This window comes from Mustela putorius, unplaced genomic scaffold, assembly GCF_011764305.1.
Source record: "Mustela putorius furo isolate JIRA1106 unplaced genomic scaffold, ASM1176430v1.1 tig00000253_pilon_pilon_pilon, whole genome shotgun sequence".
NCBI lineage: Eukaryota > Metazoa > Chordata > Mammalia > Carnivora > Mustelidae > Mustela > Mustela putorius.
This window is the reverse complement of record NW_025421329.1, coordinates 11,523,784-11,546,838: the sequence shown is the minus strand read 5'-3', so window position 1 is coordinate 11,546,838 and position 23,055 is coordinate 11,523,784. Positions and strand designations below refer to the sequence as shown.

At 42.9% G+C, this 23,055-nt stretch overlaps 1 protein-coding gene, 1 long non-coding RNA gene and 1 other non-coding gene across 8 annotated transcripts in view; 1 reads left to right on the top strand and 2 right to left on the bottom strand.

Moving 5' to 3' along the window:
* LOC101671220 (adipocyte plasma membrane associated protein) overlaps nt 1-23,021 on the top strand; it is a 45,160-nt gene extending 22,139 nt beyond the window's left edge. The window contains exons 4-9 of one of the 6 annotated variants that reach the window (XM_045078471.1): nt 9,843-9,935; nt 11,374-11,490; nt 12,778-12,952; nt 13,557-13,691; nt 14,136-14,328; nt 20,709-23,021. In XM_045078471.1, coding sequence (XP_044934406.1) covers nt 9,843-9,935; nt 11,374-11,490; nt 12,778-12,952; nt 13,557-13,691; nt 14,136-14,328; nt 20,709-20,870 — 875 coding nt within the window. In that variant the 3' untranslated portion in view covers nt 20,871-23,021. Of the gene's footprint in view, nt 1-9,842; nt 9,936-11,373; nt 11,491-12,777; nt 12,953-13,556; nt 13,692-14,135; nt 14,329-19,462; nt 19,523-20,708 lie in introns of those variants that run through there. The other 5 variants (XM_045078472.1, XM_004754084.2, XM_045078473.1 and 2 more) reach the window with 5 other exon arrangements.
* LOC123391613 lies at nt 9,296-9,399 on the bottom strand. Its single transcript, XR_006606308.1, has one exon. It is a non-coding gene; the product is annotated as a U6 spliceosomal RNA (small nuclear RNA).
* LOC123391605 lies at nt 12,857-17,085 on the bottom strand. The gene is made up of 2 exons (XR_006606304.1): nt 15,400-17,085; nt 12,857-13,023 (listed from the first exon to the last, which is right to left on the bottom strand). It is a non-coding gene; the product is annotated as an uncharacterized LOC123391605 (long non-coding RNA).
* Nucleotides 23,022-23,055: the final 34 nt, after the last annotated feature.

Sequence of the window (23,055 nt, the reverse complement as noted above, 5' to 3'; positions counted from 1 at the left end):
TCCCTACTTTTTTCTCCATCCTTCTACCACCTAATTTTAACCTACACTACATTAGTTTAATTTAGGGTGAGTTAGATCCCTAGATACTTTTCTTCTTCTTGTTCTTATTCTTTTTTTTTTTTTTAATGTTAGGTTAGTCTTCATACAGTACATCATTAGTTTTTGATGTAGTGTTCCAGGATTCATTGTTTGCATATAACACCCAGTGCTCCATGCAATATGTGCCCTCCTTAATACCCATCACCAGGCTAACCCCCCCCTCCACCCCCCCTCTAAAACCCTTAGTTTGTTTCTCAGAGTCCACAGTTTCTCGTGGTTCATCTCCCTCTCCAATGCCCCCCCTTCATTTTTTCCTTCCTTCTCTTAATGTCCTCCATGCTATTCCTTATGTTCCACAAGTAAGTGAAACCTTATGATACTTGACTTTCTCTGCTTGACTTATTTCACTTAGCATAATCTCCTCCAGTCCCATCCATGTTGATGGAGAAGTTGGGTATTCATTCTGATGAGTAATATCCTATTGTAAAATTTTTATCAAGAACGGGTGTTGGAGGGGGACCTGGGTAGCTCAGTGGGTTAAGCCTCTGCCTTTGGCTCAGGTCATGATCTCAGGGTCCTGGGATAAAGCCCCACATTGGACTCTCTGCTCAGCAGGAAGCCTGCTTCCCCCCACCCCGCCTGCCTCTCTGTCTACTTGTGATCTCTCTCTGTCAAATAAATGAATTAAATAAAATACAAAGAGTGTCTGAGTTTATCAGATGCTTTTATGCATCTGTAGATATGATCATGTGATTTTTCTCTAATCTGTTCATATTATGGATTACTTAAGTGATTTTCTTTTTTTTTTTTTAAGATTTTATTCATTTTTTGAGAGAGAGGGCATGAGTGGGGGGTGGGGCAGGGAAGAGCAGAGGGAGATAGAAAAGCAGGCAGGAGAGGGGAGAGGCAAGATAGTGAAGGAGTAGCAGACTGAAATGACATCAGGTCACAGGAGATCAGCTAGATAGTTATCAAACCGTTCCAAACACCTACAAACCTAACAGAAGATCGAAGAGAAGAAGAGTAGCAATTCTAGAAACAGAAAATCACCATTTTCTGAAAGGTAGGACCTGAGGAGAAGTAAATCTGAAGCAACAGGAAGATAGACCCTGGGGAGAAGGGCCAGCCCCTGGCAAGTGTGGAGCAACGGAACACAAAATCCAAATTTTTAGGTCTGCTCCACTGAGGGACATCACTCTAGAGGCTGAGCCGGGGGGAAGCCCTCACAGGGACAGTGTGGTCTTAGGTTCCACGGGATCACAGAAGAATCAAGGGTGTCTGGGTGTAGCAGAGCTCACAGGTATCAGAGTGGGGAAGCTGACTAAGAGATGGAATTGAGGAGTGAGCTCTCAGCTTGGGGTTACCTTAAACTGTGATCTGTGGCATAGTCGGACCACTGCTCTTTGAGCAGGGACCCCACAAGTGGCAGATCTGGAGAGACCCATCTTCCTCTGCTAGAAGAACAGGGCACCAAGAATCTCCTGGGTTTGGAGACTCCAAGCGGTGCTGTGTGCCAGAGACAGAGATGCTCAATCACAGGCTGGGTGAGCTCGAGTGCCACCGGAGACAGGGAGATGGGAGTGATTGACTGCTTTTCTCTGTCAGTGCATTGAGGAGTAGGGTCCTGAGCTCTCGGCTTCTTCGGGCCAGAGATTTGGAGGCCACCATTTTCATTCCTGTCCTCCAGAGCTCTACAGAAAGCATTTAGGGAACAAAAGCTCCCAAGAGCAAACCCGAGGAGATTACTTAGCCTGGCCCTGGCAAGGGCAGTGCAATTCCGCCTCAGGCAAAGACATTTGAGAATCACTACCACAGGCCCCTCCCCCAGAAATCAGCAAAAACATCCAGCCAAGACCAAGCTCACTGATCAAGGAGAATGTTGTTCTCCTTGGAATTCTGTTGAATTCCAGAGGAGGGGAAGGCAAAGCATGGAATTCATGGCTTTCTCCCCATGATTCTTTAGTCTTGCAAAGTTATTTTTTTTTTATTTTATTTTTTTCTTATTCTAATTTTTTAAAATTTTCTTCTTTCCTCCTTGAACATTTACTAATTTATCTTAAAACAATACCTTTCTAAAAAAAATCTTTTTAAACCTTCATTATTATAGTCATATTTTATCCTTCCTTGTATCTAACTTTATTTTTTGTATACATATAGGGTTTTTTTCTTCTAAAGAATTTTGATATATAATTTTTTCTAATAGATCAAAATATACCCTAAATCTAGCACAGGGCTGCTGCTTCCAGTCGGCGATGAGAGAAGAATTAGGCAGAAACAAGTCAGCTGCAAAAGACTGGGAGCAGGGGACAACAGTCGAAAAGGACTGCTGCCAGGAGCAACTCCACAGTCTCACTTTTATTAGATAGAAAACAATAGCCAACAGAAGGACTGATGAAGGTCAAACGTTAGTCACGTCTTGCAGGCAAGCAAGGAGGAGGGTACGGTGAGGGTACGGTTTATAGTTAACCAAGCACATTCAAAGGACTCATCTAACTAACAATGGGCACTTCTGGGAAGAGAAAGGAGCGATAAGGAAAAAGGGAAGCAAGCAGGCGGTTTTTCGTTCCCCCCTGAGCTGACCGGGCGGGCGTTCCCGGGTGCTCGGCTTCCCTGAAGCAGCCGGCGTTCCGCCCTGGGCGAGCCAGGTATCCCCAGCTGCCCAGCTTCTGTGAAGGGGCCGCATTCCACCCTGAGCAAGCCGGGCATCCCCAGCTGCCCAGCTTCACGGTCGTACATCGTCCTTCTCCCCAAAGACCTGTTGTCAGTATCAGTATTTTTTAAGGCCATATTTAAATGTGCTTGGCAACTAGTAAAATCCTCCAGGGGTTACAGTTTAAGTAACAAATTGTTCCGAGGGGCAGCAGCACAGGGCTTTGTTCTAGTCTCCAGCCTGAGCAAATTCTCTCCAATTTCTTTATCTTTCTTTTTCCAACTAACTTATCAATTCCTTTTTTAGAATTAAAAAAAAAATTTTCTTCTTTACAATCATACTCTGTCCCTTCATCATGTTTACTGTTATTTTTGTATATATATAAATTTTCCTTTCTTTTAAATTTTGGGAGGTAGTTTCTTCTAAGAGACCAAAATACACCCTAAATCAAGTGAGTGGCTCTGTTCTATTCATCAGTCTAATATATATAGATATTAGAATAATATCTGTCTATCTACCTATCTATCTATCTGTATGTATATATATATAACTTTTTAAAAATTTTCTTTTTACCCCCTTTCTTCTCCTCCTGATTTGGGGTCTCTTTTGATTTGGTTAGCATACATTTTTCTGAGGTCTTTGCCACCCTTTTAGTATTTTATTCTTTCAGTCATATGTTCTTATCTGGATAAAATGACAAGGCAGAAAAACTCACCACGGCAGGGTGGGGGGTGGTTGGAGAACAAGAGGCAGTACCAAAGGCTAGGGACCTAATCAATATGGACTTTGGTAATATGACAGATCTAGAGTTCCGAATGACAATTCTCAAGGTGCTAGCTGGGCTCCAAAAAGGCATGGAAGATAGTAGAGAAACCCTGTTTGGAGAAATCAAAGCCCTTTCTGGAGAAATAAAAGAACTAAAATCTAACCTACCTGAAATTTAAAAAGCTATTAAGGAGGTGCCATAAAAAATGGAGCCTCTTACTGCTAGGATAAATGAGACAGAAGAGAGAATTAGTGATATAGAAGACCAAATGACAGAGAATAAAGAGGCTGAGCAAAAGAGAGACAAACTACTGGACCACGAGGGGAGAATTTGAGAGATAAGTGATACCATAAGATGAAACAATATTAGAATAATTGGGATTCCAGACGAAGAGGAAAGAGAGAAGGGGACAGAAGGTATATTGGAGTGAATTATAGTAGAGAATTTCCCTAAAATGGCAAAGGGAATAAGCATCAAAATCCAGGAGGCACAGAGAACCCCCTTCAAAATCAATAAAAATCCATCCACACCCCATCATCTAATACTAAAACTTCCAAGTCTTAGTGACAAAGAGAAAATCCTGAAAGCAGCCTGGGACAAGAAGTCTGTAACATACAATGGTAAAAATATTAGATTGGCAGCAGAGTTGTCCACAGAGACCTGACAGGCCAGAAAGAGCTGCCATGATATATTTAGAGCACTAAACGAGAAAAACATGCAGCCTAGAATACTATATCCACCTAGGTAATCATTGAAAATAGAAAGTGAGATAAAAAGCTTCCAGGACAAACAAAAACTAAAAGAATTTGTAAACACCAAACCAGCCCTATAGGAAATACTGAAAGGGGTCCTGTAAGCAAAAAGAGAGCCTAAATGGAAAGGAACAGAGACAATATACAGTAACAGTCATCTTACAGGCACTACAGCGGCACTAAATTCATATCTTTCAGTAGTTACCCTGAATGTAAACAATTATAAGAACATATTACGAGCAACTATACACCAGGAAATTTGACAATTTGGAAGAAATGGTTGCATTTGTAGAGACGTATAAACTACCACAACTGAACCAGAAAGAAATAGAAAACCTAAACAGACCCATAACTAGTAAGGAGATTGAAGCACTCATCAAAAATCTCCTAACAAACAAGAGCCCAGGGCCAGATGGCTTCCCAGGGGAATTCTACCAACCACTTAAAGAAGAATTAATACCTATTCTCTTGAAACTGTTCCAAACAATAGAAATGGAAGGAAAACTTCCAAACTAATTTTACGAGGCCAGCATTATCATGATCCCAAAACCAGACAAAGACCTCACCGAAAAGGAAAATTACAGATCAATGTCCTTGATAAACACAGATGCAAAACTTCTCACCAAAATACTAGCCAATAAGACCCAACAGTACATTAAAAGGATTTTTCACCACGACCAAGTGGGATTTATTCCAGGGCTGCAAGGTTGGTTCAACATCTGCAGATCAACCAGTGTGATACAGTACATTAACAAAAGAACAAGAACCATATGATACTCTCAAAAGATGCTGAAAAAGTATTTGACAAAGTACAGCATCCTTTCTTGATCAAAACTCTTCAAAGTGTAGGGATAGAGGGTACATACCTCAAGATTATCAAAGCGAACTATGAAAAACCCACATCAAATATCACTCTCAATGGGGAAAAAATGAGAGCTTTTCCCCTAAGGTCAGGAACATGGCATGGATGTCCACTATCACAACTGCTATTCAACATAGTACTAGAAGTCCTAGTTTTGGCAGTCAAACAACAAAAAGAAATCAAAGGCATCTGAATTGGCAAAGAAGTCAAACTCTCACTCTTTGCAGATGATATGATACTTTATGTGGAAAACCCAAAAGACTCCACTCCAAATCTTCTAGAACTTGTTCAGGAATTCAATAAAGTATCAGGATGTAAAAATCAATGCACAGAAGTCAGTTGCATTTCTTTACACCAACAGCAAGACAGAAGAATGAGAACTTAAGGAGTCAATCCCATTTATAATTGCACCTAAAGCCATAAGATACCTAGGAATAAACCTAACCAAAGAGGCAACGTATCTGTACTCAGCAAACTATAAAAGTACTCATGAAAGCAATTGAGGAAGATACAAGGAAATGGAAAAATGTTCCATGCTCATGGATTGGAAGAACAAATATTGTGAAAATGTCTATGCTACCTAATGCAATCTACATGTTTAGTGAAATCCCTATCAAAATGCCATCAATTTTTTTCAAAGAAATGGAACAAATAATCCTAAACTTTATATGTGGCCAGAAAAGACCTCGAATAGCCAGAGGAATGTTGAAAGAGAAAGCCAAAGTTGGTGGCATCACAATTCCAGACTTCAAGCTCTATTGCAAAGCTGTAATTTTCAAGATATTATGGTACTGGCACAAAAACAAACACATAGATCAATGGAACAGAATAGAGAGTCCAGAAATAGACCCTCAGCTCTATGGTCAGCTAATCTTGTACAAAGCAGGAAAGAATGTCCAATGGAAAAAAGACAGTCTCTTCAACAAATGGTGTTGGGAAAATTGGACAGCCGCATGAAGAAAAATGAAACTGGACCCATTCCTTATACCACACATAAAAATAGACTCAAAATGGATGAAAGACCTCAATATGAGACAGGAATCCAACCAAATCTTTGAGGAGAACACAGGCAGCAACCTCTTCGACCTCAGCCAGAGCAACTTCTTCCTAGAAACATTGCCAAAGGTAAGGGAAGCAAGGGCAAAAATGAACTATTGGGACTTCACCAAGATAAAAAGCTTTTTTTGCACAGCAAAGGAAACAGTCAACAAAACCAAAAGACAGTTGACAGAATGGGTGAAGATATTTGCAAATGACATATCAGATAAAGGGCTAGTATCCAAAATCTATAAAGAAGTTATCAAACTCAACATCCAAAGAACAAATAATCCAATCAAGAAATGGGCAGAGGACATGAACAGACATTTCTGCAAAGAAGACATCCAGATGGCCAACAGACACAAGAAAAAGTGCTCAACATCGCTCAGCATCAGGGAAATGCAAATCAAAACCACAGTGAGATACAACCTCACACAAGTCAGAATGGCTGGCAAGGATATGGAGAAAGGGGAACCCTCCTACACTATTGGTAGGAATGCAAGCTGGTGCAGCCATTCTGGAAAACAACATGGAGGTTCCCCAAAAAGTTGAAAATAGAGCTACCCTTTGACCCAGCAATTGCACTCCTGGGTGTTTACCTTAAAGATTCAAATGTAGTGATCCAAATGGGCATGTGCACTCGAATGTTTATAGCAGCAATGTCCACAATAGCCAAACTATGGAAAGAACCTAGATGTCCATCAACAGATGAATGAATAAAGTGATGTGGTGTATATATATAACGGAATACTATGCAGCCATCAAAAGAAATGAAATCTTAACCATTTGCAACAACGTGGATGGAACTACAGGGTATTATGCTGAGCGAAATAAGTCAATCAGAGAAAGACAATTATATGATTTCCCTGATACGAGGAATTTGAGAGGCAAAGTGGAGGTTTGGGGTTAGAGAAAGAAAAAATGAAACAAGGTGGGATCGGGAGGGAGATAAACCGTAAGAGACTCTTAAGCTCATAAAACAAATTTGAGGATTGCTGCGGGGAGCAGGGTATGAAGAGGATGGTTGGGTTATGGACATTGGGGAGGGTATGTGCTATGGCGAGTGCTGTGAAGTGTGTAAGCCTGATCATTCACAGACCTGTACTCCTGGGGCAAATAATACGTTATATGTGTAATTAAAAAAATTAAAAAAAAAAAAAAAAAGCAGGCAGGAGGGAGGAGTAGAGAGCCCTGACCAGTACTTGATCCCAGGACCCTGGAATCTGAAGGCAGATGCTTAACCAACTGAGCCACCCAGGTGCCCTGGATTTTTGCATTTGTATTCATGAGAGATCTTGATCTATAGGTTTTTTGTAATGACTGTCTGGTTTTGGCATTAGACTAATGCTGGCTTCGTAGAAAATTTTAGCAACTATTTCCTCTTCTTCTATTTTCTAGAAGAGATTATAGGGAATTGGTGTCATTTCTTCCTTAATTGTTTGGTAGAATTAATCAGTGAACCCATTGGTGAAAACTTTATGGTTTTTCTCTTTGGAAGGTTATTAGTTATTGATTCATTTCTTCAATAGATACAGGCCTATTCAAATAGTCTGTTTCTTCTTGTGTGTGTTTTGGCTGATTGCATTTTTCAGAATATTGGTTTTTTCATCTAGGTCACCAAAGTTCTGAACATAGAGCTGTTCATGATACTCCTTTATTATCCTTTTCTGTCCATGGAGTCTGTAGGGATGTTCTGTCTTTCATTTCTGATATTGGCAATTTGTATCTCCTCTCTTTTTAACTTAGTTAGCCTGGCTAAGCGATTATCATTTATGGATCTTTTCAAAGAACCATCTTTTGGTTTTGCTAATTTTTTTCTTTTGATTTCCTCTTTTCAATTTCATTGATATCTGTTCTAACTTTTATTTATTATTTCTTTCTTCTGTTTATCTTGGGTTTGCTTTGCTCTTCTTTTCCTAGTTTCCTAAGATAGATGCTTAGATGATTGATTTTAGATCTTTCTTCCTTCCTAATATATACATTCAATGCTATAAATTTCTCCCTAAGCACTGCTTTCACTGCATCCCACATATTTTGAGAAGTTGTACTTTCATTTTCATTTAGTTTAAAATGTTCTTCAGTTTCTCTTGAGATTTCTTCTTCGACCTATGAGTTAAATAACTTCTAATTAGAAGTGTGTTAATCTTTAAGTAATTCAGGAATTTCCAGCCATTTGTCTGTCTTAATTCCATTGTGGTCTGAGAGCAGCAATGTATGATTTCTGTTCTTTTAAATTTGTTAAGGTGTGTTTTATGGCCCAGATTGTAGTCTGTCTTGCTGAATGTTCTATATGAGCTTGAGAAAAATGTGTATTTTGCTGCATTTGGTTGAGCAGTTGATAGATGTCAATTGTATCCAGTTGATCAATGGTGCTGTTGTGTTCAACTATGTGATTATTGATTTTCTATCTTTAGAGCCTGTCCATTTCTGATAGAGAGATGCTGAAGTTTTCAGCTCTTGTATTTATCTGCCTCTTCTTGCATTTCTATCAGCCTTGCTTCATGATATTTGATGCTTTTATTAAGCACATACACATTAAAGCTTATTATGTCTTCTTGGAAGATTGACCACTTACTATATGTATTATTCTTCTTTGTCCCTGATAATGTTTTTTTTCTCTGAAGTTGGCTGTGTCCAAGATCAATGTAGCTACTCCCTTTCTTTGGATTAGTGTTGGCATGGTATATCTTCTTCTATCCCTTTATATTTAATCTATGTGTGTCTTTGTATTTAAAGTGAGTTTCTTAAGGACAACATGCAGTTGAGTCTTATTTTTTTTTAATTTACTCTGAGAGTCCGTTTTTTAATAGTATACTTAAACCATTGATGATAAAGGTGATAAAGTGACAATTGATGTAGTTAAATTCATGTTTACCATTATGTTACTGTTTTCTATTTGTTCCTTTGTTTTTTTTCCCTATTTTTTTCTGCACTCTCTGGCCTTTTATAGTTTTTGGTTTTGTTTTGTTTTTTGTATAGTTGACACACAGTGTTACATTAATTTTAGGTGAACAACTTAGTGATTGACAAATTTATACATTATGCTGTATTCACCACAAGTATAGCTCTTATAGTTTTAATTGACCATTTTATGATTCCATTTTGTCTTCTTGCTTAACCTATCAATTATACTTTTTCTAAAAAAAATTGTTTTAGTAGTTGTCCTAGAGTTTGCCCATATATATTCAAAAACTATGGAATGTTTCACGAATCTGCATGTCATCTTTGTGCAGCAGCCATGCTAATCTCTGTGTTGTTCCAGTTGTAGTACATGTACTGATAAAGTGAACACTTAATGTGCTTTAGTTTTATCCTGAGGCACTTCTTAGCATTTCTTCCCCTTTAGTTGGGTATAATCAGTGTGTGCAGCAGACATCAACCTGAGGCAGACATGAACAAATGTCCCTGAGTGCTGAAGGTTAGCCCAAGAGTCCACACTCTTTTGAGAGTGGAAAATCCTCACAGTTTTTTCATTGACTGGTGTCTTCTACACTCTTGTTCCAGTGTCAGGTTGAAGCCCATGTGCCAGTGCCCCAGGCCTTCATAGTTTTATCACTGCATGCTTTATGGACTTTTTAAGAACTCAGACATCACCTCTCCTTCATCTTCAAAGCTGTCATTTTCTTTCTAGAGATGCAAAATACAAACAGACCCCCTCTGTTGTAGAAGGCAGTATGATCACAGTTCTTAGGTTAATCTAGTAACTCTCTTGTTCCTTTTTATTTTTTTAAACAGATGTGATGTTTACTGGTACAGCAGATGGCCAGATCGTAAAACTTGAAAATGGTGAAATAGAGACCATCGCTCGGCTTGGTTCAGGTCCATGCAGTAAGTCAGTGACAGCACCCCCAATATCTATCTGTGATCATTGAGAAAGGTGCTGAATGGCTGGGCGGAGCTAAATTTCCTTAGAAGTCAGGTTCATCCTTGCAGATGAAGAGCCCCTGACCACATGGCCAACAGAGCCTGACCTGAGTGTTACCCCCAGCTCTTCATTTGCCGTGTGGTCCCTGGACCTCATGGTACCTGATTGTCACCATGCAGGTGCAGCTTGCCAGCTAGGCAGTGGCCCCAGCACCTGCCAGTTACTTTAGGGCCCCACACCTCTGTCATTCCATAGTGGCGTTCCCCCTTGAGGCCACTTTGAGGAAGATTAATAGCCATGGTCAGTGTGCTGCTATGGAGCAGCAGTCTGCTCGGTCATCACTTGCATGCCGAAATGTTGTTCCTGCGTTAGCTTCTCAGGAATTTCAGCAGTGTCTTTCAGAGTGAAAACACCTGTATGTCACTCAGGTTTGGGGAAATTAGACTAGAAGAATCTCACTGTTTAAAACTTGGTAGCCCACAGTTTTCTTAGTAGTTACCACTTTTTAAGAGCTACAATGCTTTTGTAAAAATGATGCATTTTCATTGTACAAAGGTACAAGGAGAAAGTAAAAGTCACCTGAGAGTCTTCACAGATATAACTATTAACATTTTAGTACATAGGTTGTCAGAGCTCTTTCTGTTCATGGGTACTCTGGTTTTGTGATGGGATCATACTCTACATTCATTTTTTTTTTTTAACCTGCCTTTTCCACTCTGTATTTTGGCAGGAAGTGGCCCAATGGTAAGTGTCCTGCAGTAAGGATTCCTGTAGTAAGCACCCCATGGAAAGCACCCTGCACTAAGCACCCTTCATAAAGCACCCCACAGAAGGCACCTTGCACTGAGCACCCCTTCAGTAAGCAGTTTACAGAAGCATCCTTGCATACGAAGCCTGGCAGTGAACACACCTGCAATAAATATGCATTGCCACAGGTTTAAAAGGAGTATAGGTATTAATCTGAGGAATAAAATAGTATCTCTCCCTGTAAGCCAGGTGGAGGGAAAACTGCCAAGGTCCTAGACAGGCAGAATATTCAGGTCAGCAGTTGGGATTAAACTGACAATTACTGAGGTCCTTGGGGGGAATTCTAGAGTTGGGGCCTGGGTCCTGATGATGTCCCCGAGTTAACTGTTCAAGCCTCAGGATGCTGATATGAATGCAATTCTTGGATACCAATTGCTCTTGGTTTGTTCTATATTCTCAGGTGGTCCTTCTGGATACACCAGACAGTGTCATAAGTTCTGAGGGGACTGGAATACTGGGGGTTAAGTTTCTAAAGCCATATCCTTTTCTGTTCTGAACAGCAGGATGTATATTTAGGAAGGGATGGAATAGGTACTTGGAGGCACAGGTACAGTCTGGGACCAGCCACTGATTCCTATCCATTTGTTTCCCTAGAAACCCGAGATGATGAGCCTGCTTGTGGGAGGCCCCTAGGCATCCGGGCGGGGCCCAATGGAACCCTTTTTGTGGCTGATGCATATAAGGGACTATTTGAAGTTAATCCCTGGAAACGTATGTAGCAATGCCTTATTTCCTTCTGGGATTATTTCAGATGTTTTAAACAATATGTGCATAAGTGGATTTAATAGAATTTGTTCAGTACAGTCTACTGGAGACTCTAATATTTTCTTATTCATTGAACAATCTTGGAAGTACTGCTTACACATATCAGGTATCAAGTAACAATACCCTAATTTCCTGTTTGTGTTTTAGCAACAGGGTCTAGTCCACAAAATGTTAGAACTCCTGTCTTTATTTTTCTGTGTCTCTGTCTTATCTTCCACTTTGTTTCCTATCTGTTTAATTGTTCTTTGTCCACTTCCTCCTCCCATTTTTCTCCCTGTGTGTGCTTCAGCGGGGGAGTTTGTATGACGCAAGAATTTGTTATTGTGGGGGTGGGGGTGCCTGGGGCTCTGGATAGCCCCCTCTGCTGTTGGCTGGCTATGTGACTGCAGGTGCCTTAGTCTCTCTGTGCACAGGTTACTCATCCATGAAACAGGGCTTGCCTGTTGGTAATGCCTGCCTTGTGAGATTGTGTGAGGGTTTAAATGAGATTGTACATTGAGACAGTTTAGCACTCTATAAATGGTTACTCTCCTGTTTTTAAAGTTTACCACTGTCACCATTTCTGTATTTAAAACTGGATGAATGGAGCATTTTGTATTTCTGTCAAGCAAACTGAAAGATAGTTGCCTTTCACCTAAGATTCTTAATAGATTTTTTAAATGTCATTTGGTATTTTTTTTTAAAGATTCTATATTTATTTATTTGACAGAGAGAATGACAATAAAAGAGGAACACAAGCAGGGGGAGTGGGAGAGGGAGAAGCAGGCTTCCCATTGAACAAGGAGCCCAGTGTGGGGCTCGATCCCAGGACCCTGGGATCATGACCTGAGTTGAAGCCAGTTGCTTAACCAACTGAGCCACCCAGGTGCCCCAAAAGTCATTTGGTCTTGGTGAAAGGAAGAGGTCCTCATCCTTAGAGGAAGGGTTTTGCTGTTAATGAAGTCATGTAAAAACATTCATCTCTAAGAGCTGGAAGAAAGGAAAACAGTGTTTTTTACTGGAAGAGGAAATAAATCTACTAGCATATGACATGGAGAAGCCCATTTTAGTTTTTCCTTTTAAATCCGGTAGGCTGATTGAGACTTTGAAATTATTGACCTACAAGTTCTTAGAATGAAAACAGGTCTTCTCTTCCTCCCTCCTTTCCTTCCTTTTTTCATTATTTTCTTTTTTCTTTCCTATTTTGTCCCTCCCTTTTTCCCTCCCTCTCTTCTTTTCTTTCTTCCTACCTAGGTGAAGTGAAACTGCTGATCTCCTCTGAGACACCCATTGAGGGGAGGAAAATGTCCTTTGTGAATGATCTTACAATAACTCAGGATGGGAAGAAGATTTATTTTACGGATTCTAGCAGCAAATGGCAAAGACGAGATTACCTGCTTCTGGTTATGGAGGGAACAGATGATGGACGGTGAGTGTTCATTTCAAGTCTTCTACTTGGTGAGATCATCAGTCAGGCAGGGTGACTTCAGCAGAGTTTATCTGTGGGAGTCATTGGAGTGTTTCTGAGAATAATATTATAGCTTTAGAGATGGGACTTTCATGACTTCTGGAAACAGGTGATGGATGCAACAAAACAGAACAAGATGTCCTCACTTTCTCTTTGAAAAAATATAATTAAAACAGGCCAGTCGATCTGAGCATGTGGTCTAGGCAGTCTGGGTGACACCTCCCAGGCTGGCCTCCGTTTCAGGTCATCCCTCCCAACGGGGACTCCTTTGAGGCTGGAGCCATGGGGGCCCTCCCTGGTGGTGAGCCAGCTCCTGGTTCAGCCAAAGAACTGACTGAGGGGTTCTTTAGAAGAGGATGCCTGGGGTCTGCTCTGGATGGGAAGGCCCCCAGGGGCTAGCCTGGAGTGAGGTCTGGGTAGAGGACCACTAGGGGGCCTGTCACTACAGCATGAGGCAGATCCCCTTCCATAGGCCCTCTGCCTGAGGCTCAGAGGGGAGCAAGGCTCCAAGGTGGCAGGGGCCACAGACTCTCCCACTTGAGCATTTGCTGTTGGTGCTCCACAGCCTATTAGAGTATGACACAGAGACCAAGGAAGTGAAGGTTTTACTGGACCAGTTGCGGTTCCCTAACGGAGTGCAGCTTTCTCCCACGGAGGACTTTGTACTGGTGGCGGAGACGACAATGGCGAGGATAAGAAGGTGTGTGTGGCCCTAGCCGAGCTTTGGGGGTGTGCCAGAGCTCGCTGTGGCCCAGCCTGGGTCAGGGAGGTGTTGACCTACATAATTGGAGTTGGGGCAGGGCACCTTCTCCTTTGTTGATAGTGGAAGCAGTAAAAGTCAGGGGTGCCTTTTCTTTCTCCTCCATCTCAGCCTGCTTAAAACTTGCAGTCTAGGAGGGTCTCAATTTAATGCTGACCACACATCCTGGGTTCCTTTCTCTACTGGGTAGGCCAACTCCCTGCTACTGCTTCTAGCTTTCCCCTAGGGTGGTGAGTGCCCCTTTCACCATCTTGTGTCTTCCTTCACAGTGGACACGTCTACAGTTATAAATCAATTGGGACTAAGGCCATTTTGGTGTTTGACTAAAAGTTTTCCTTAAATTTGGGGACCACTGCTCACCATTTGCTTGGATGAATTTTTCAGATTCTACCTGTCAGGCCTGATGAAGGGAGGGGCTGATCTGTTCGTGGAGAACCTGCCTGGATTTCCAGACAACATCCGACCTAGCAGCTCTGGAGGGTACTGGGTTGGCATGGCAACCATTCGCTCCAACCCTGGGTTTTCTATGTTGGATTTCTTATCTGAGAGACCCTATATAAAAAGAATGATTTTTAAGGTAACTATGAAAACTCTAATTCCAGAAAACAAAATGAAAATGCATCTAATTACAATCTATTTTGACCTTTGGAGCTCTAAAAATTCTCATGCTGCTTATAATATTTGGTACTTACAGTGACTTATATTTTACGTGTGAGTGAGCAGAGGGTCAAAGGGAGGGAGAATGGGAGAGAGAGTCTTAAGCAGACTCCACACCCAGTGTGGAGCCCACTGCAGGGCTGATCTCATGCCTCTGAGATGATGAGTGATGACCCAACATGAAATTGAGAGCCAAGCATCGGATGCTTAAGCAGCTAAACCACCCAGGTGCCTCACTTTTAGTGACTTCTTTAAAACACATTTTATGCTTCAGACTGAAATGTAAGTTGAAACACTTGAACCCTTTGATGTTACCCTTCTGGTTTCCTTGTGTGGGTATTTTTACCATCACCCTCACCATTCTGTCCTGTCAATCACACCTGCCCCTTTTTGATAGCTGTTTCAGGCCTTCTCCCCACTCCATAGACCCTGCAACTTGGCCTTCAAGTGGGGCCCCTGCAGACCACACTGCTGTTCCTCCTCAAAGGGTGTCAGGCACACCTTCCTGTAGCCACACATGGAGACACACTTTCCTCAGATCCCATCCCACCCTGGTTCCTCCTGCCCTCTGAAGCCTTCCCATCAGTCATATTCCCCCATCCCCAGAGGATCCTGACCTTTAACCTCAGCACACCAAACTCTTTTTCATTACAAAAATAATCACCCACCCTCACCAATGGCCAGCCACAAACCATTTAATGAAGCCTTTCCTCCAGTGACTTCCCTGAAATGACCTCAGTGTAATTCCCTGTGTCTTACACTGTGGATGAGGAACTGGCTAATATTGGCACTTGTGTCATGCAGAAGTCTTCATTTCCAACAAGCTCCATTTCACAGGCTGAATAGACATTTGAAACTGAGGATGGATTTGAATATTGAATAGATATTAAAATAATGGTAACTTAAGGCCTTGGAAGGTACCAGGCAATAATTACCGAGTCTGCACAGTGCTGGGCCCTATGCCTGGTCCCTGCTGAGGGGCTGTAGGTACCTGGATGCTGGTCTATGGCCTTTAGTTTTGTTGCAAGTTCTGTGGATATTTTCCTCTTCTTTGCCTCGTTGGCTCCAGAGCCAGCATCTTTTCCCACTGTGAAAAGAAGGCAGGGTGGTGAGGTAGGAGGAAGGACAGGGTTTTTTTGTTTGTTTGTTTTTAAGAACAGGGGTTTTGAAGGCTAGGCCAGTTGTGGGACCCTGGCCAAATGATGTGACCTCTCTGCCTTAATTCCTCTATCTTTCAAGTGGGAGGAGTAACAGCATCATTCTATTTCATTAGGTACTGAAAAAAATGTAATGGGAATATGCATATAATGCCTATAGCTGACTACTGTAGGTGTTCTCTTTCTGTTCCTGTCCATTTTCCCACAGTGAAGCGGTGCTGGTGTGTCTCTCCCCACCCCAGCCCCTGACAGAACGCATGCTCCATCAGGGCAGGTGTTCATCTGTTTCATTCGCTCCTTTGTCCCCAGCACCTAGAACATGACGGGTGCTCAGAAATTACTGTGGCAGTGATGTGTGCTCAGAGATAAGACTACAAGCACGAGGAGGAGCTGGAGTGGTGGCACATGTTCCCAGTACAGGAGAGCTCCACACCTTCCTGAAGCAGATCGAGACCAGTGGGAGAGGACCATAGGCCTTGCAGACATGACAAAGTCTAGATCTTATCCTAACTTTCATTGAAGTCATGGAGGATTTTTTTTGTTTTTAGTTTTGAGATAGTATCAGAATTAGAAAATTAACAAGAGGGTACAAAGAATTTCTTTCCCTGAACTATTTGCAAGTAAGTTGCTGACCTGATGCCCTGTCGTCATCAGGGTTTGGGGAGTTGCCCTCGTGGATTCGACCCAGGCTGAGATGTGGCCTTCAGCTGCCATGTCTCTTTATTCTCCTTCGATCTGGAATAGCTCCTCAGTCTTGATCTTTTTGAGAATTACAGGTCAGTCATGTTGTAGAATGTTCCTCCGTGTGGGTCATTGGGCATTTCTCATGATTAGACTTAGGTTATGTGTCTCTGGCAGGAAGACCACAGAACTTGTGTTCTTAGTATGTCTTGTCTAGAGGCACATGATGTCAGCTTGTCCCATACTGGTGGTGGCAGCGTTGGCCATGTGATTCAGTGATGAATGCTGGCTTCTCCACTGTGAAGTCACTCTTTTTCCCTTGGTAATTAATAGATATTTTGTGGGGAGGTACTTTCTAAATAAGTAAACATCAGTGTGATCTCCTGGTTGCCTTTATTTTTCAGTGATTTTTAATCTCTTACTGCCATTATTTATTTTGAGGCTCAGATTGGCTGTGGCCAGCGGAAGCCCCCTCAGTGTGGCTTTGACCTTTGCACATGCCCCTACTGTTTTTGGAGTGGTTCCTTACTTTCTGGCACAACACGTTGTTCAGGCTTATCGTGCCCCAACTCTGTAATCGACCACTTCTCCATGAGCCCTGGTTCCTTTTACAGGGGATCTGGTGCTACATGTGCTCATGGCTTTTGGTGTGTCACTGCTTCTAGTCCCCCTAAACAGACAAAGCTGGGGAACATATGTGTTTGTATTCATACATAGATAAATACATTTAACCCTTGAGCAACACGGGGCTAGGGGCACTGGGCCCCAAACAGTCAAAAATCTGCATATAACCTTTGACTCCCCAAAGACTATTTTTTTAAATTTCTTTTCAGCATAACAGTATTCATTGTTTTTGCACCACACCCAGTGCTCCATGCATTCCGTGCCCTCTCTAGTACCCACCACCTGGTTCCCCCAGCCTCTCACCCCCCACCCCTTCAGAACCCTCAGATTGTTTTTCAGAGTCCATAGTCTCTCATGGTTCACCTCCCCTTCCAATTTCCCTCAACTCCCTTCTCCTCTCCATCTCCCCTTGTCCTCCATGCTATTTGTTATGCTCCACAAATAAGTGAAACCATATGATAATTGACTCCCTCTGCTTGATTTATTTCTTGACTTATTTCACTTAGCATAATCTCTTCCAGTCCTGTCCATGTTGCTACAAAAGTTGGGTATTCATCCTTTCTGATGGAGGCATAATACTCCATAGTGTATATGGACCACATCTTTCTTATCCATTCGTCCGTTGAAGGGCATCTTGGTTCTTTCCACAGTTTGGCAACCGTGGTCATTGCTGCTATAAACATTGGGGTACAGATGGCCCTTCTTTTCACTCCATCTGTATCTTTGGGGTAAATACCCAGTAGTGCAATTGCAGGGTCATAGGGAAGCTCTATTTTTAAATTCTTGAGGAATCTCCACACTGTTCTCCAAAGAGGCTGCACCAACTTACATTCCTACCAACAGTGTAAGAAGGTTCCCCTTTCTCCACATCCTCTCCAACACATGTTCTTTCCTGTCTTGCTAATTTTGGCCATTCTAACTGGTGTAAGGTGGTATCTCAATGTGGTTTTAATTTGAATCTCGCTGATGGCTAGTGATGATGAACATTTTTTCATGTGTCTGATAGCCATTTGTATGTCTTCATTGGGGAAGTGTCTGTTCATATCTTTTGTCCATTTTTTAATATGATTGTCTGTTTTGTGTGTGTTGAGTTTGAGGAGTTCTTTATAGATCCTGGATATCAACCTTTTGTCTGTACTGTCATTTGTAAATATCTTCTCCCATTCCGTGGGTTGCCTCTTTGTTTTGTTGACTGTTTCTTTGCTGTGCAGAAGCTTTTGATCTTGATGAAGTCCCAAAAGTTCATCTTCGCTTTTGTTTCCTTTGCCTGCCAAAGACTATTAACAACTACTGTTGATTAGAAGCCTCACCAGTAACAGTTGATTAACATGTAATTTGTAGTTATGTGTATTTTTATAATAAAGTAAGCTAGAGAAAGAGTATTATTAACAAAATAATAAGGGAGAGAAAATATATGTATAGCATTGTATCTATCAAAGAAAATTGCATATAGGTAGATCTGCTATGGTTCAGACTGGTGTTGTTCAAGGTCAGCTGTGTATTTGGTGTACGTGTACATGTTTATACATGTGTTCATTTATTTGTCATCTGTTTATTTAAATTGAAAACTGTAAGTAATGCTGGTCCCATATCACAGGATTTATTCTGGTTTTCTCCACTTCCATAATAGTTTTTCTCTTCTGTAATAGTGAAACACCTGGATCCTATTATCCTTCATATCTGTTTGATCAGATTCCCAGGATGTCACCAGTCTGTGGCCATTTCCCCCATCACATGGCCCCTGCTAGGGCTCTGGCATCCATACTGGGCCTTCTCCCTCCTCCTGGCTATGTGAGGCACCTGCCTTTCCCCTCAAGGGTTCTGTTGCTTATACCAAGCTGTCCCTAGGTAAACACCCTCCTCAATCTGCCTGGGCTCTGCCAGCCTGTGCCAGGCCCTGCTTGGGCTCCAAAACCATATTCCATGCCCCTGCCCGCCCCCCAGTGTGGACTCTCTCTCACCCTGCTTGGACTGACTCGTGGTCTGAGCCACTGCAGTTCCAGCCTCTGCACACACCTACCTTGCTGGACCTACAAGCTGCTCCCTGACTGACTTCTGCAGGAGAGGTGTGATGTAGTATGAGACAGTTTTAAAGAGACAACTGTAGCTGCTTCTTGGGGAGCAGCCTGTAGCATGGCTCCACAGGCTGTGAAGAGCCTGGTGTGGAGGAGGCTGCTGAGCCAGGAAGGGTGGTGGGGCAGGGCCTGGCGTGGGGATGGTACGTACAGAGCACATGATGATACCCTGTGGTGCCAGGCTTGCAGGGACTGGAGAGAACGGAGGGCAGGGGTCAGCAGCTGGTGTCCAGGACCCTGTTTCCTTAGACAGGGTGTCTATCGAGTTTGAAGAGCTATTAGAAATTCTGGGTGGAGAAGGGTCAGCCCTAGGATTTGGAAATTGGGGTGGAGATTTGAGAGCTTTCTGGGAAAACAACTTAATCCCAGGAGAGGGGATGACATGCCTTAGGGATAAGATGGAGAGAACAGAGAAGGAGGACCTGGCACTGAAGTGAGGTGGCATTTCAGGGGCCATGGGAAGTCTTACGAAGTATTTTAAGCTATAATCAACTCTGATTACCCTACAACTTTCCAGAACACAGGTGATTTATATGGCTGCTTGGACCTTTCCAATGACTAGGAGACATTATTCATTGGACATTTACAGTTGTTTGGCTGTTTACCCTTACATTAAAAGGTATACATCTGCCTATTAATTTTCACTCACTGGTCTTATGCAGTAGCATACTGTCGTCATTTCCTCCCTGGTGTCCTGCTCTGCCAGAAATTGTGTATCTCACCTTCTGGTTTCTCTGCTTAAAACCCTTCAGTAGTCCCTTGTGGCCCTTGACCTGGCTGAGCCACGGGGCTCCTGGAGGGTGCTCTGCTCCTTGTGGATGTTATCGCTACACTGGCTTCAAGCAGAGCTGCCAGGGCCTGGGTGGCAGGGGCACATTCATTTAACCTGTCCAGGTCTTTTCTCCAACATGAACCACTCTCAGCTCTCCATCATTTGCACTTTGCACATGTGAAATATTTTAAGCCCAGTCTGAGGGCATGGCATTTATTCTAGTTAGGCTGTGCTGGTTTTAACCTGACATTCTGGGGTCTATGTCAGCATGGGCTTAGCTTCAGTACTGTGTCTTCCTCGGATGTGAGGAGCCATGAACCCTTCTCTCGGTTCACCCAGGTCATCTGGTGTGGCACCTGCATCGGGTCTGGTGGGTACTATGGTGAGGGCTGTTGGAAAGCTACCATCCTGGTGCCAGACTAGCCTTGCCTCTGGATGCAGGTGACGGGAGGATCCTTGGCCTACTGTGCATGGGGGCAGATGTGGGGGAGGTCTGCAGAATGACAGGCCCTGTGCCAGGGGCAAGGGAGCTGGGTTAACCTGCCTCTGCTTTATGTAGCTTTCCTGTCATTAGAAGAGCTGGGCCCTTACAGGATGGTGAGGGGATGTGGCATTTGTGAAAAACAAAATTCAGCTGAATACCTGTCAGCTTATTGGCTTTGTTCAGTGACTCATGAGTCAGAGACCATCCAATACAGAAAGGAAGCTGGGAGGAGCAGTACAAAATGAAAGACTTTTATAGGCAGGAGGGAGAGGGAGCAAGGAGGTTACGCTGGAAAAAAAAAAACAGATTGGTTATCACCAGCTGACTTTCCTTTAGGGGATGGCAGGCAGATTACCTCACGTCTGGTACTGTTCAGGTGATTCCTGATTGACTGGTTTAAGATTCCATTTCTAGGACAACCCAAACTGTAAATAAGGTAGGTCTCAATTTGGTGACTTGGGGCTGAGCGTAACTGAATCCATTTTGAGCCTGCGGTCTTGTTTTTAGCAGGATCTGCTCACAACACCCTCTTGGTCAGAAGCTAACCTCTCCTCACACTGTGCTTCCCTTCCAGCTGTTCAGTCAGGAGACTGTGATGAAGTTTGTACCACGGTACAGCCTTGTTCTAGAACTCAGCGACAGCGGGGCCTTCCGGAGAAGCTTGCATGATCCCAACGGGCAGGTGGCTTCCTACATCAGTGAAGTGCACGAGCACGACGGCCACCTATACCTGGGCTCCTTCAGGGCCCCCTTCCTCTGCAGACTCAGCCTCCAGTCTGTTTAGCAGCCTTGATCATGGCTGTGCCAGAAGTCCTCACACTGGGCACCACCACTGATCCAGGAGATCCCGTGCACACAGCCCTTTCTTCCTGCACTTGCCAGTCCTTGGATATGGACATTGGAAGTGGACAGTGAGACCCTGTGGATGTCTGGGCCCCTGTGGGATACCCCTCACCTGGGTTTCACATTGCACCTAGAGGGAAGCATAACATGCCACAGGGAAGATAAATCTATGTTAAACCATTTTCTCTTTAAAAACCTTTCTAAGTACAGTGATTCTCTAGGACTTATAGTAGGCCTCAGGGTTTGGTGGATAGAGCAGATGAAATGTCCAGGGATCTTGTTTTCACTACTGCTGTCCTGCCAGCCTCAGTACCTTTACTATAAAATGCGGTAATACCTGACTTTGGGGGTGGGGCACAGGAAGGGCAAGGAGAGCTCAGTGCAAAAGTGTGGAGGCTGGTGGGTAGAGCTGTGTAAGTGGTAGAGCTGTATTCTCTAGAGCCGTATGGGACGTGGGCCCTTGATCCTGTGTGTTCCCTTCTATAGCTCGCCCCCTCCAGCCTACTTTGGTTCAGCCCCACTCTGAACCACAGGGTTTTTAAGACTCCTGAGTCCCCATCAACCATTTAAAGACAAGGACCTGAGTAAGTGGATAGAGGCATGTTGATCCCAGGAGCTCAGAATGGACCTGCTAAACTTTGTGAATAATCTCCCACCTCGATGGAATGATCCAGCAGTTGGATACTACAGGGCAGGATCTAAGGGAGTCCTGTTGACATCCCTTTGTTCCTTACCTATAGACTAGTAGATGAATAGTGCACATGTTAATATCATTTGCTGGAGTGTCACAAGCCCGAAATTGCTATATATCCTGACAAGTATGTACAAACCAGTCCTAATTTTGTCAGGGGGACCTGTATAATAATGATAATTAAATTGATTTTCCTGCTCATTAACCTTTTCTGATGGTGTTGCCTGGAAGTTTCTTCTCTAATATAATTGGGTTGGTGAATGGAGTTTGATTCCATTGCAGGCTGATAGGAGGATCCTATCAGCCAGACAAAAGGTTGCTTAGGGACAAACAGTCCATCTGGCTTGCTCAGTGTCCCTCACAGGGGAAGTGCCTCTGGCCATCACCTCCTGGTGGTGCTTCATTCTGGGCAAGTCGATATTACACTGTGTTCCTATTTCCAGCCCACAGAATGGGGCTGATACCTGCTCCTTTCTGTCCTGGCTGTTTGTGAGAATACATAAGACATGTGTCTCTGGAATCGTTTTCAGTCACTTGACAAGGAAATCATTTAAATAGTCAATGATGACTGTGATAAAACCTGAACTGCTTGTGCGGTATTGCACTGGCTGGCAACAACCCATCTGCTCCCTCTCCCAACCGTGGCCCCCATCCCCTGCACTGGCCTGGCCTCATGGTAGGGGAAAGAGTCAGGATCTGAAGGTTGGCTCCTCTGTTGTGTTGTGTGCTCAGGGATAGCTTTAAGTGCAACAACAGTGGGACAGAGCCGGAGACTGGCTTCAGTCCAGCCGATGTGACCCAGAATGTGTTAGGTCAATGACGCAATGTTATTTATGTTACTTTAGGGGAAAGAAAATTGCATATAGATTATGAAATACTTTTGAATGGATGATGGTGCACCCCATATATCAGCTGTATAGGAATAAGGTAAAAAGTGATCATTCTGCCATAAAAAACAATTTAAATGTGTGGAATGTATAAAAGCTGACTTCTTAATTGAGAACAGAGGGCTTTGCTTTTTAGTCCTTGCTTTTCACCAAGGTAAAGAAGCTGGTAAATTGCTTTTCACTGTTTTTAGCAAAGGAGTCTTGATTTTGACTTAGATGTTGATTTTCTGTCTCAACGTGTCACTTCCTGTGTTTTATCTGGTAATTGCCATGCTGAGGTACAAAATATGGCCTCATTAGGTTTAAATATGTGGTATGGTTTTGTTGTAAACTTAAAGCAGATTTGCCCTAATGTGAATTACTAACCTGCTTTTAAAATTAAATCAAGTGATTCATTCATTGTGTGCTTCTTTATTGTCTACTACAAAACCTC